The 14,805-nt window shown below is 40.9% G+C and overlaps 1 protein-coding gene across 1 annotated transcript; it reads right to left on the bottom strand.

The window, feature by feature from the left end:
* Window positions 1-226: 226 nt before the first annotated feature.
* Window positions 227-2,550, bottom strand: LOC147891038 (putative L-type lectin-domain containing receptor kinase S.7). The gene has a single exon (XM_087390046.1). It carries the CDS (start codon window positions 2,473-2,475, stop codon window positions 385-387), a length of 2,091 nt encoding a protein of 696 aa, XP_087246172.1. The 5' UTR covers window positions 2,476-2,550; the 3' UTR covers window positions 227-384.
* Between the last annotated feature and the right edge of the window lie 12,255 nt (window positions 2,551-14,805).

Genomic DNA, 14,805 nt, shown 5'->3' on the forward strand with positions numbered 1-14,805 from the left:
CATAAAGCTTTATACATACATATAGTGAGATTACGTTTTTCTCAAGTGATGCACTTCAACTATATACTACCTGTTGTTGATAGCCAAAGTAGTTCTATTTAAGCTCTTGAATAGGTCCATTGAATGAAATTCACCTTGTTAGCTTTGCTACTCCACCACAGTTCCCATACCCTACCTCCCCAGGGCAGGCCAAAAACCAGACTTGCGAGGCCTCTACGCCATGGGTTTGACCAGCTAGACCTCTCATTTCTGAGAATATCGTGCTGTGAAATGCACCTCTCTGAAATTGAGCAGCAAATGCTGGGCTGAGACAATGAAAATAGCAAGGCTGGGATGGGAAAATTTACAGAAATCCTGCTGAATAGCATACGTGGGGAGCTGATGTCATTCTTCTTCCTGCAGCAGAGGCCTCTCGACAACAAAAGAAGAAGAAGAAGAAGCAGCAGCAGCAACGATAGAGATCTGCGAGCCCACGGAACTGGAGAAGGCAGAAGAAGTAGATACAGTGCTATCCAATATACTCCGAGAAAATGCTGCCGATCCACAGAAGGCAGCAGGCTTGGCGACTGGTATGGAGGGAAGCTGCCACTCTTCCAACAGTATTTGCAGAACTTGACGCATGTTTGGTCGCATGGTCGCCTCAGGATGCGAGCAGGCAAGCCCAACAATCAGTAGACGAGCCATCCCACGCTCATCGAATTGCCATTCCATCGCTGGATCGGCTGCTTCCAGCAGCCTTCCTTCTCTGTGGAGATTCCACACCTGGTCCACAAGAACCACCTCATCATTCTTAATGTCTATCGGCCTCCTTCCACATGCTACCTCGAGTATGACCGCACCAAAGCTGAACACGTCCGATTCAGTCGTCGCCTTCCCTGTCTGGATGTATTCCGGAGCTATATACCCCGGTGTCCCTGCCACTATTGTCGTCTCTGGATTCTTGTTACGCTCGGCCAGTCTTGCCAGGCCGAAGTCCCCAAGCCTAGCTTCAAACTCCTCATCCACCATCACATTGCTTGCCTTGACGTCTCTGTGTATGACTTGCTTCTCCCAATCGTAGTGAAGATAGCACAACGCTGAAGCCAAACCGCAGATAATCTTGTGCCTCTGCTCCCATGAAAGGATGACTTCCTTCTCTCCAAAGAGCAATTTATCAAGGCTTCCCTTTGGCACGTACTCGTACACGAGGAGTAGCTCTTCTCTATCACAACACCATCCTAGAAGCCGCACTAAGTTACGGTGACGCAGGCGTCCGATAGTGTTCACCTCGGCAACAAATTCTCTTTCCCCTTGCTTGGAGTCCTTGGAGACACGCTTCACTGCGACCATCGAGCCGTCCTTGAATAAAGCCTTGTATACACTTCCAAATCCTCCTTTCCCCAGCAGCTGTTGAGGACTGAAATTCCTGGTAGCAACCCGGAGCTCTCTGCGATTGATCTTCTGTGGTCCAAAGGCGATAGCGCTAAGCTCTATCTTCGACCTGATATCTGATGATGCACTTGGATTCCTTCGGCTACGTTTAGACTTCAACTTACAGCCTATGAAGATGGTAGCAATTAAAATGAGGGGGACGATAATTGCCAATGTAATACCTGCAATCGCAGCGGTGTTTGAGCTCTTAGACGTTTTCCTCGGCTCCTGTGAGCTGTTAAACGATATGCCACTTGTGGAAAAAGTCCAGGACTTTACATAATGGAGTTCAGAATCTTTTCCTGTTGCAGCGGTAAACCCAACATAAGCAGACTCTTGAGCGAGCACCGAACAAAGACTGACATGATACGTGAGAACTGGATTGCCCAATTGCCCCAAGGGCTTTCCGCTTTCGTTAATGGAAGTGGCTACATAAACTTGCAACAGCTCCGCCTTGCCATCATAATCGATCCACGTAGAGATGTCCTGCTGAGCAGTCAGATTGAGAAACGATGCGTTCACAGACCGGACTCCATTCACATCTATGCCGACGTGATTTGCGTACGACGGATCCCATGCGTTGACGTATGTATCAAACTCCACGGCCACAAAGCCGTTGCTGCTATTGCCATCTGTTGTGTTGCTCGTGAGCGCGAGGTAACCTCCACCGCCGTTTGCAGAGGAATCCGGAACCGAATTGTTAAGCCGATCTTTAGTTATAACAAACGTAAGCGCATCCGCAGGCCGGACTCCGGGTGGGAATGTGATGGCGAACACAAACGTTGTGTTGAAGGAAACAGTGGAATTGGAGGCCGCGTCGCAGATCTGCACCGGGTCTTTGTACATGGCTCTGCCGCCGCTGTAAGACAATTTGGCGGTTGCTGTGTCTTTGGTGAGAGAGAGCCAAGAGCCTGAAGCACTTTGAGTGATGGTAACATCTCCGGTGGTGTAAATGATAGAAGAGTTGAAAGCAGGGATGGAGAATTGAATATCTTGGGCTTGGCATGCTGAGACGAGAAAGGCGAGGTGCAACAGAGGCGATGTGAGAACGGATCTGGCTCTCATGCTGAGCTGAACCTCCTTACAAAAACACGCAAACTACGGGCCCGATCTAGCCCTTGGCAAGAGAATCTCCAAGCTTTACAGATAGAGTCGAAGCAAACGAGAGAATCAAGTTTATCACATGCACCCTAACAAGTATTAACAAGAGGTCAAGAGACGTGCCAGACAGCGCTGCCGAATAGTGAACTTTTGTTGCTTTAAAAACAACAAGATTAAAATTTTCCTCATCTTTGACCAGCACACCTGAGAAGTGCGATTCTTACGCTCTAGAGTACCATTTTGTTGAGGAGAGTATGGAACAACATATTCATGATGAATACCACATTCAATGCAATAATCATAAAAAAGATTAGAAATATATTCTCCACCCTTGCCACTACGAAGGGTCTTCATTATGATGTTCCGCAACTATTTTATATTGCTTGAATACTAATAAGGCCTCTGACTTATGTCGCAAGAGAAAGACAATTGTATATCTTGAGAGATCATCAATGAAAGTGATGAAATACCTGTAGAAAGACTTAGATGGAGGAAAAGGTCCACATATATCAGTGTGAATGAGATCCACTAAAGCATATGAGTGAGTTGAAGCAAATACATGAAAGGGTTTTCGATGATGCTTGCCAAGAGCACAATATTCACAGAGGCTCATGTGAGGACGAGCTGGGAGATTCATACCATCCACAAGATCATGATGATTGATAGCAAGTGACTTGGAAAAATGTGAATGAACAAAACGATGATGCCATAGCTTGCAGTCCAGATCACCACGGGATGTAACCACATTGGCAATATCATCATTTAAGGAAATTTCAAAGAGGTTACCATGACGAGGAGCAACTACTATGGTATGTCCATCTTTTTCAAACCGACACTGTGTGTGGTCAAAGCCGATAAAGAGACTAAGATCAACAGGTCGTGCAACAGAAAGAAGATTTCTTTGAAGATCTGGAACATGGAGAACGCCTCGCAAGACTCTTGTTGAAGAAAGAGTGCCAAGATATAAATCACCAACACCCATGACCTAACAAGTAGTGTCATCAACAAGATAAACCAATTTCTTGTGAGGAAGAGCATGATAATTATGTAAGCATTGAGATTGATATGTCATATTACCACCAGTAGCACCAGAATCAACAATAAAAGTGGAACCATCTCAAACATGAAGTATCCTCTCTGGAGAGACATCAGAATAGATATGATTTGCCTCTCGATGTGTATGGGCATTGACAATAGGTATGTTGAGTAGCATATGCTTGATTACGTTCACAGTCATAACACCTTTTATAACACCGAAAGAATGGATGATTTCCATCACAATAATCACAAATAGAATTTTTGGATAAGCAGGGTTGCTTAGTGGTAAGACCATGTTTCTCATCATATTGTTGAGCCCAACAATCAGAGATAAGATGACCATGCTTATCACAATAAGAAGAATGTTTCTCAGGATATTTGAGATGAGAAGAATTACCACCTCTGTATGGATGCAACACAAGCTGTCTCCTATGAATCTATATCATCTGTTGTTATCATGATAGTTTCATGAGGGTCTTTACGATGCTTGTGTCATTGGGCGTACTCAGTCAAAGAAATACATGTTTGATCAAAATCAATCTCATTTTTGTTAGAAAGGATGGTAACAATATTATCATATAATGGATCCTGGACTATGTCAAGAAGATAGGTTACCAATTGATTTCGTGGAACGGGTGCACCAATAGTAGCAAGTTGATTGATGATATTCTTGAATGACTAAATATGAGTTGTCATAGGAGTTCCAACTTTGCAAGGATTGCTCAAAAGATTACAAAGATAAAGAATCTATGTGACATATTTCTTCTCAAAAGTAGCAACGAGATATTTCCATATAACATAAGAACAAGGAAGGGCAAATACATCCAACATAAGAGAATCATGTAGAGCAAATAAAATATACCCAGGAGCTGCTTTATCACGAGAACGCCAATCGAAAGAGTCATATTTCCATTGCTCAAAGAGAGGGCCCTCGGTCACAAGAGCATGACTTGCAGTTGCATCAACATGTTCGGATGGACAAACGAGATCACCAAGAACAATATTAGAAAGATTATCACCTTTGAGTATCAATAACATCTTCACTTTCTAGCCTGAAAAGCCTTGTCCTTAAAACAAAGGAATAAATCGTTGGCCAAAAGGAAAGCCGTTGACGATTATAGACATTGCCATTGCGCATCGGGAAAATACGTGTGTTAGAGCTCACGACAATTAATGAGAATACAATTAGATCACTTGGACAATAAATAAGTCGAGATATGCCCAAAAAAGATAAGACGTGTGATGGGAGTATGCTAGAAATAGCATACACACGAAGAAAAGCACTATGAGCTTGTTGATCACGAAACTAAGATATTTTTGGAGAAAAGCACTATGAGCATGCCAATCACTATCAGAGCAACAATGGTCTTGCTATTGTATGCTCACTCTAACAAATTTCATTACATAGCTATTTCAGTATCTCATCGCTTATTTTCTCTTGTCGATTTTGACATCTGTAACTTGATGTGGTTTTTTGGAGGTCTTCTGGTGCAAATTTGAGAAAGTTATCGGTGGAAAAGGGATCATAATCCTTTGCCAATCATAGCTCTCATCGTGCTCTTCATTTTGAGCTATCACACATGCCGATCGAACTTCGGAGTGAAAAGTCGCGTCATTTTTCGTGCCGATTCCTGGTCTTGGTTTCGTGATCGGCATGCTTGTAGTGCTTTTCTCCAAGAATATCTTGGTTTCAACCATAAAGTGCATTCTTCAGTTTATGTATGAAGTGCTTAGATTTATTTTCCAAAAATCCATTTGGGATGTCTATTGCAAATACACCTCCTCTTGCAATTCTCCATGTAGAGATGTAGCCTTAACATCCATCTAATGCAAGTGTGACCCTATCTTATATGCAAGGGATAAAATAAGGTGGCTTGTCTTCATCCTGGTGACCAATGCAAAAGTCTCCTCATAGGCAATGCCCTCTTGCTGAGCATATCCTTTTACCACCAATCTTGTCTTAAATTTGTAGATAGCTTTGTGCTTGACCTTGTAGATCCATTTGTAGACAATGGCATTCTTTCCCCTAGGTGATTCCACCAACCCCAAGCCTCATTTTTAGAATGTTATTATATTCTTCTTCCATGGCATTAACCCATTTCTTAGATTTAATATCCTTTGATAATTATTCTCCCCATCACCAAATCAAAGGCATTTTGATTCAACAATTGGAATGAGTTTCTATCATAGCCTTGAACTCTTTAAGCCTTTCAAAAAGTTCAAACATGTGCTTCATAAAGTGGACATGTACTTTTCTAATGTAATCATCAATGAATGTGACAATAGATTTGCTACCACTAAGTGATGGCATATTAGTTAGCAACATCCCATCTCATTGCCTTCACTCGAGTGATGGCATGTTAGTCAGCAACATCCCATCTCATTGCCTTCAAAGAGTTCACAAATCTTCTTTGTATTAGAGTAGACGCCATGCGTGGCTTCTTTGGCGGTCCCTACAAGAAGAATCCACTCAAGTGATGGCATATTAGTGAGCAAATCCCATCTCATTGCGTTCAAAGTGTTCACAAATCTTATTTCTATTAGCGTTGATAACACACATAGCTCCTTTGGTGGTTCTGAAACCAAGAAGGTAATTCTTTTCACACAAATTCACCACTTAATCAATTGGAGAAGAAGAACACAATCACACCACAAAAGCCATAGCAGACTAGGTACAATCTCCCCCCCTAGATGAGTGGCTCACGCTTCCCCATCTAGAGTATTTATGATATTTCATAAAAGCACCAAGGAGCCAAAATTATCCCTCTCATCCAAAAATGAGGGATTTGCTTTACATAGCCTTCTTAGGGCCCAAAATGAATTATGTCCACTATAAAATATATTGCTCAAACTTGCAATAATAAAGCAAATACAAAATTGGCCCATGGCCATACATAATGCATTGTGCGACACCTCGATCGGTACCCTCGCACTAACTCCAATCCTCGCTATAAGCTCCATCACCTGTACTCAAGCCGCCAATTACATTAGTTATTAACAATCGATTGAATGAATCACCGAATCAACCGATCCCAACATAACTGCACTCAAAGCACAATAATCAAGCATAACACCAATAACACTAGCGACGTCAGTATTAACATGGAATCACCCACAATACTGACCATCTAGCATGGCAAAACACAAGTTAGTCAGGCGTCCCCAACTAACCACACAAAGTATCCCCCTAGGACCCCCGCCGCGTCTGATGCGCTCCTATGAAGTACTTTGCCATAGTCAGAATTGACTAAAATTATAATGTCAAGAGCAAGATATATTAGAAATATAATTTCCGTAACATCCCTCTTGCTTGGATTGCAACTAACCTCAGTTGCGTGTTTGATTATAGGAACTCATGAGGTCTGGAAAAGTTTGAAAGAACCGCTCAGGCATCCACTGAGCATCATCTCTTGGATGATTCTTAAATTTGAGCAAGTATTTAATATAGACATTCCCTTTTCGGGTTGACGTCTGTTGATGATCAATAATGCATTCAGGTTCTAAAATTTCTTCTTCATCAACAATCAACGAGGCCTCTTCATAGACAGGATGAATAGGTAAAGTTCCTTTGAAGGGCTTTGAGAGGCTGATATGTAAAGCATTATGTATTTTCCAATTATCAGGTAATTCAAGCCTATAAGCTAGATCATTGATTTTCTGAATCACCTTGAATGGTCCATAAAAACGTGGGGACATCTTGATTACTGGCCATTTCTCAACACTCTTCAATCTTCTTTTCTCAATCCAAAGAAGTACATAATCGCTTTCTTTAAAAAGCATGTGTTTTCGTTTCTTATTAGCTTGTTTTGTGTACTTCTCTTGAGCTATTGCAATGGCTTCTCGAACCTCTTTAAGAATATTTTGACGTCATGGGTAAATGCATCTGCTGCCTCCACTCTATGGGTCAATCATGTGATAGGAATAGGTAAAACCTTCCCATAGATAATCTCAAAGGGTGCTCTTCCAGTTGCAAAATGAGGAGTATTATTATAAGCAAACTGTAAGAGATGAAGATATTTGTCCCACGTCTTTAGTTGACGTCCCACATAAGCTCTTATCATATTTAGAATAGTATTGTTTGTAACTTCAATTTGTCCATTCGATTCTGAATGAAAAGTTGATGAGAAATCTAACTTACAGCCTAGATTATGAAATAATGCAATCCAGAACTTACTGCAAAACTTTGAATCTCGATCAGACACTATAATCTTTGGCAAGCCATGATGAACAAAGATATGCTTGATGAATAAATGTGCAACTTGCTGAGCCGTTAAAGTCTTCTCGCATCGGATGAAATAAGCTTGCTTACTAAAGCGATCTACTATCATCCAAATCATATCATTTTGATTCGTTGTAGTAGGAAAACCTGTTATGAAATCCATAGATATTTGTTTCCAAGGTTGCATAGGAATAGGCAAAGGCATTAGCAATCCTGGGGTCTTTCCTTTGTAACTCTTGATCTTTTGGCAAGTGATGCATTCGGCTACAAAATTAGCCACATCTTTTCTTATAGTAGGCCAATGAAATTCTCTTGCTATCACTTGTAAAGTGGCAATCACTCCCCTATGTCCCATATATGGTGGTTGGTGCATTTCCTCCATTACAATTTGTCTAAAGGGTCGAGTGATGCATAATTTCTTTTGATAAAAGAGGTATCCATCATTGCATGAATAGTCCAACATAGGATTCCAATTATTATTCTCTAATTTTTTCCATATATCAAAAAAGTCTAGATCCCCTTGATAAGAATTTTTCATACCTTCAAAAGGCTGGGTCTCTATAGTAGTGATGTGATTAATACTTGGCTTTCTGCTAAGAGCATCAGCAACTACATTTTCTTTTCCAGGTTGATACTGAATCATGGGCTGAAAACTCTATATAAATGATGCCCACTTGATGTGCCTATCGGATATAAGTGGCTTAGTCAACAAATGCTTAATACTTTGCTGGTCGGTTTTGATAAGAAACTCAGCTCCCATCAAATAGTGTTCCCACATTCGTAAGGCATGCAGAACAACAGTTAATTCTTTATCATATGTGCTATAATTGCATTCCACTAGTTTTCATTTTCGGCTCTCATATGCTATTGGATGTCCATCTTGCATAAGTACGGCTCCAATTCCATATCCACTAGCATCGGTTACAACTACAAAGAATGGTCTAGAGAAATCGGGTAGTTGCAACACAGGAGCTTGTGTGAGAGCTTCTTTCAAAGCTGTAAAAGATTTATCTTGACGCTCAGTCCATAAGAAATCTTTAGCTTTTCTAAGAAGGTTTGTCAATGGATGTGCAATGTATGCGAAATTCTTGAAAAACTTTCTATAAAAGCTACACAATCCCAGGAATGATCTTAATTCATCGGGGTTTAGGCCATGTGACTATGCACTCAATCTTATTTAGATCCACTCGAATGCCATCGGCGAATAAATTTGACCCAAATACTCTATCTGATCTTGAAAGAAACTGCTCTTTTCAGGATTTAAATGTACATTTGATTTTCTTTCAAGAGTGAAAAGACTAGCTTCAGATGTTCCTTATGTTCCTCAACATCTTTACTAAACACCAAAATATCATTGAAAAATACTACCACACAATCTTGGTGTTTAAGAAAGATTCGGTTCATCATTCTACTAAAAGTAGCTGGAGCATTAGTTAGCCCAAAAGGCATAACTAGGAACTCATAATGTCCCGTTTGAGTTCTGAAAGCAGTCTTGTATATATCCTCTTCTACCATACGAACTTGATGATAGCTGAATTTGAGATCTATCTTACTGAAGACCTTGGCCCCTTTAATTTGTCCAAAAGATCATCAATCCTAGGGAATGAATATTTATTCTTCACTGTGATTTTGTTTAGTGCACGATAGTCTATGCACATTCGATAGGTTCCATTTTTCTTTTTGACTAATAAGACAGGTGCTCCATAAGGAGAATTGCTGGGTCTTATCAATCCTCTCTCTATCAGTTCCTCCACTTGCTTTTGAATTTCCTTTTGTTCTAGCTAATTGACTCTATAAGGAGCTTTGCAAGGTGGAGTATTGCCCGGTAGGATTTTTATCCTATGATCTTCAGGTCGAGAACATGGCAGTCCAGGCGGTAAATCCTCTAACAAACAATCAGAAAACTGAAAAAGAATTTTTGGTGGGTAGGCTTAGTGTTTGGCTGAACTGAATAGCCGTGCCGTTACCATATTCACCAAAATTAGATATGTCTTCTCACATTTCCTAATTGCTCTTTTGACTTGTGTGTGGTTGAGTAAAGGACTGATCTCAGGTTTCATTGAGCTTTTCAGACATATTTCTTATCTGTCCTTCTCAATCCACATTTGATGTGAATCGTAATCTATCTTGGGATTATATTAATGCCTCCATGGCATTCCTAAGATGATGTCCACTCCCTATAAGTGTGCCACTAGAAAGTCTCATCTATCCTTGTAGGGTTTGATTGAGACTTCAAGGTTCTTGACTTCTCTAGTGCAATTGTACTTTGTTTTGCTAAAAGCAGCTTTGACCTTATAGTTAGATGGGAAAGACTCTAGGTTTAGCTTTGCTAAGGCTCTTTTTGAAATGAAATCATGTGTACTACCATCGTCATGCAGAATAACAACTTCTTTGCCATTAATGAAACCTTTCATTTTTAGAAAAGCATGACAATTATACTTACCTCCCTCTTGCTTGGCTATGTTGTCATAACCATGTGTACTTTCACCATCCGGGTCTTCTTTCTTTGGGACACTCAGTGGCTATGTGTCCCACCTTGTTGCACTTGAAACACCTTATTTCTTTGGAAAATTTCCACCGTTTGACTTCGAAGAAGAATCTATCTTTTGTGGAACAAAACCATTTTTAGATTTGAAGAAAGGCTTTTTATCAAATCTCTTTTTCTTATGGAAGGGTACATGCCATTTCAAATCTTTCCCTTCCTTTGGGATCCCATTCTTCCTCTCACAATTCGTTGCAAGAGAAATTGCAGAGCTCAGTGAGTGAGGATGAAACATGTTAATCTCAGCTCTCAACCTAGACTTTAGACCTACACATACTTCCTACGTTGATCTCGCTCATTAACTTTCTCTAAGGACTATAATTGGATCAACGTCTTCCAAAACCTATCAGTGTAAGTGGAGATCGTTTCCTTATCGAACTGCCTGAAAGTATCCCACTGTTGTCTAGCTTTTGCTTTGAAATGTGAGGGAAGGAAATCTCTCTTGATGAGCTTTTGAAAAGACTTCCAAGATTTTGGTCACCTTTTACTGTGCTTAGTGATATTCCACCAAAGTGCGGCACTCTCTACTAAATGATTTGTAGCACATTTAATATTATCTTTTTCAGACAATTTCTCCCCTGAAAAATAATCATCTAGCTGACTGACCCAAGACAAGCCAATGCGTGCTTCTTTCTTTCCGTCGAATTTTTGAAATGAGAAAGCTTTTCTACTTATCTTACTCTTCTTTCTCGAATTTTGTGCTCTCAGTGTGGCTTTGACTGTCCTGATAATAGTATCATTATCGGATGACTCATCGTCAGATGAATGTCTCTTCCTTTTCTTACTATTGATTTTCTTTTCCAATCTCTCCCTATGCTCACGCTCATTGGCCAATTGTGCTTGAAGTATGTCTAACTGCTCTTAAAGCCTGTGTGGTTGTGGCTGATGCACCATGATAATGCGTTAAATACAAATAAAGCGGAGCGGAGAAAAAATAAGGATACTAAGTGTATGAAAATTTAAACAGATGAAAGAAAAATGTGACTCAATTGTATGGTAAGAAATGGATGGCGGAAGATACTAAGTGTATGAAATATAAAGCAAAAGAAATCACTTATCTCGCTCTTTGATCGGAGGTAGACAAGACGAGAGTGGGAGATATGTGACCGATGATGTCGCTCATAGTCGTCCTTGCACTTGACTAATCTCTAATTAATTACTCGGTGATTTCGTGGTTCCAATCACCTTCTTGATTCGAGCTTCTCAGATTTTTCTTTGCCTTTTTCTTCTTTCTTTTTTTTTAAAATAATAAATAAATTCCTTGGAAGATCTTTGAGCCTTATACCTTGAATTTGAGCAAAGAAGAACTTTTCGCTTGACAACCCCGGCAGATGACAGTGTGTCGATGCAGATCAGAGTAGTGGCCATGAAAACCAAGTGCTGATGGGGCTGCTATTAGCTGTCCGTGATGGCTGAATAATAATAAAGGTCACTTTTACGTATTAGGACTACTTGAATACATATCTGCTCTGCACGTGGACTTAGAGGCGAAATTTTTCTTTAAATGTTTTGGAAATTCACACGGGTAGCGGGCTCAACACGGCTGATAGTTCTGCAAGCAATGATTCCGATTGGCACAACTCCAGTGCTACGTTGACGAGCCAACTACCGAATACTGTAGGTCTGTGATCCGCAGACAGGGTCGTGCAGAAGAGAGAGACTACCAAAGTCTCTTAAGGGGGCTGCCAAAAAAATAAAAGAGGCTAGGACAGCCTCTAACATATCGCAGTTGCGCTACATGGCTACTCCTCCCAAAAAACGACAGCGTGGAAGACACGGCCGTGCGTACAATTCATGACCCAAGGCTTCCAAAGGCGGCTGCTACGCAAGCTCTTATGTCGAGATCAATACGGCTTGTTTTAATGCAAGGCTTGGGCATACCAACGTTTCACAGTAGCTGAAGGTCTGTAGACGGTGGGCTTACCACTCACAGAGAAGCTCTTGTCACACAATTTCTTTTTTTTTTAAAAGGTCCGTGTCCTTAGATGTAGGTCTCGATAAATCTGTCCTTTATTGCTCCCATAATTCACGATTAGCTCCTTTCTAAGTGGTGGCAAAGCTATCACATCCGTAGAGAACTTCTCGTTTTCTCATGAACTGTGTACCTTTTTAACATGCCACTTTTCACACGTCCTTAATTCCTTTAATCTCTCTGCACTTTATAGATCTGCTCCTTCTTTCAATTTCCACATGAGGGATATTCTCTTTTCTTTCTCCACAAGAGCATCACCAAGGCTCTGATACCACTGAAACCAAGAAGGTAATTCTTTTCACACAAATTCACCACTTAATCAATTGGAGAAGAAGAACACAATCACACCACGAAAGGACAATAGACTGGGTACAATCTCCCCCCCTAGATGAGTGGCTCACGCTTCCCCATCTAGAGTATTTATGATATTTCATAAAAGCACCAAGGAGCAAAATTATCCCTCTCATCCAAAAATGAGGGATTTGCTTTACATAGCCTTCTTAGGGTCCAAAATGAATTATGTCCACTATAAAATATATTGCTCAAACTTGCAATAATAAAGCAAATAAAAAATTGGCCCATGGCCATACATAATGCACTTTGCAACACCTCGATCGGTACCCTCGCACTAACTCCAATCCTCGCTATAAGTTCCATCACCTGTACTCAAGCTGCCAGTTACATTAGCTATTAACAATCAATTGAACGAATCATCGAATCAACCGATCCCAACATAACTGGGCTCAAAGCACAATAATCAAGCACAACACCAATAACACTAGCAACATCAGTATTAACATGGAATCACCCACAATACTGACCATCTAGCATGGCAAAACACAAGTTAGTCAGGCGTCCCGAACTAACCACACAAAGTATCTACTAGGACCCCCGCCGCGTCCGATGCACTCCTATGGAGTACTTTGCCATAGTCACACTTGACTAAAATAATAATGTCTAGAGCAAGACATATCATAAATATAATTTCGGTAACAGGTTCCTAGAAGGACGTCTTGTGGATCATAACCTAGCATAATTTGGAAGTTGGATGGAGAAGAGAGCTCCTACAATGGTGGAGTTGGAGGCTCCCAAGGATCATTGCCAAGGTAGAAAGTGACCTAAATGTTCCCTCTTTGGCATGTGTAGAAGAAAGGATTGTGCCTGTCAACACACCTAATGCCCCTCAAAATACCAATTTGGCCAAATGGGTCATTCTTGAATGCATTCTAGAATAACCATGACACCAACTAATTCATGTCATGACCTAGGAAGACTTTCCTTTCTATGATGTGAAGGATAAGTGCTTCCCCCAATTGAAATGTATTGGGAGTCATGAAAGGGGCGCTTAATGGAGGCTTTGATCTTCTGATGGATATAAACCTTCAAGGCTTCCTTAGTTTTTATGAAGGGGGGACCAATTGCTAAGTGAGATGCAACCATCTCACCTCATTGCCTCGAAATAATCCAACTTTCTATTGGATGCCATGTGTTGCCTATGTACATTAGTGCCTAGCATGCTTTGGAGATCGGTTGGAGCCTCCTAAGGGTCATCATTGAGGTAGGAAAGTCCTACACGATTGAAAATAGGCTTGCCCCGCTTTAAGAACATGCTTTTGCATTGAATTCCCCTAAGAATACCAACTTGGTCTAATGGGCCATTTTTCCACATAACATGTACAAATTGATGCCTTAACTTTAGAAGACTTTCCTTTCTTTGAATTTAAGAATAAGTAGTTTCACCACTTTGAAGAATTTCAAGAGTCATGAAAGGGACTCAATATCAAGATTTAATGCGGTCTTGGGTCCCCTTTAAGGCTTTCGTAGTAGTTCTTGCATGAGCTCATGGGGGTCCTCTAGAACTATACCTTCCTATGCTCTGAGGAGGGCCCTACACTCATGCATGTGCGTGGGAGACGAGTTGTTCCCTAGGTGATGAAAGAGCACTTCTTGCGATGAGAGAATAAATTAGACTCCCATACCCATCATAAAGAAGTAGCCATGTGTAAAAGCCGGTTGGTTACACAAGGAGTTACTCGGGTAATAAAATCTGGACTAAAATTCATAATGGACATAGATGGAGGTGGCATGGGGAGTGTTCATGTTAAAGTGCCATGGGTTGTTACGGTGTTTACACACTAGGCGGCTAGCCATGAAATTGTGCTGACAGTTTGGGCAGGCACCTAGTGGACCAAGGGAACCATGTTACGATTCCTTTACACACTGTGATTGTCTTTTGTGAGAGTAGAGGTTTGTGGAAGCCTGTGCCAACTAAATGAGCAATATAATAATTAAGTGTCTCTTGATAAGAATCTCAAATGAGCAATTGGAGAGGCAATTGATGCCCATCGTCTAAGCGGGCATGGATGTGCAAAAGAAGGAGGTGAGCCTTTGGGCTAACATCCAAATAGGTGTTGTGAGTTTTGGGCTTGCACCGAGGCTATAACCAATTGAAACATGAGAAGCCTTAGATCATTGGTTGTTTGAAAAGAGAGTTGGTCTTCCACCTTAGGGTCCTTACAAACC

Source organism: Dipteris shenzhenensis, chromosome 18 (genome assembly GCF_047967505.1).
Source record: "Dipteris shenzhenensis isolate YYH24624 ecotype China chromosome 18, Dip_SZ_1.0, whole genome shotgun sequence".
NCBI lineage: Eukaryota > Viridiplantae > Streptophyta > Polypodiopsida > Gleicheniales > Dipteridaceae > Dipteris > Dipteris shenzhenensis.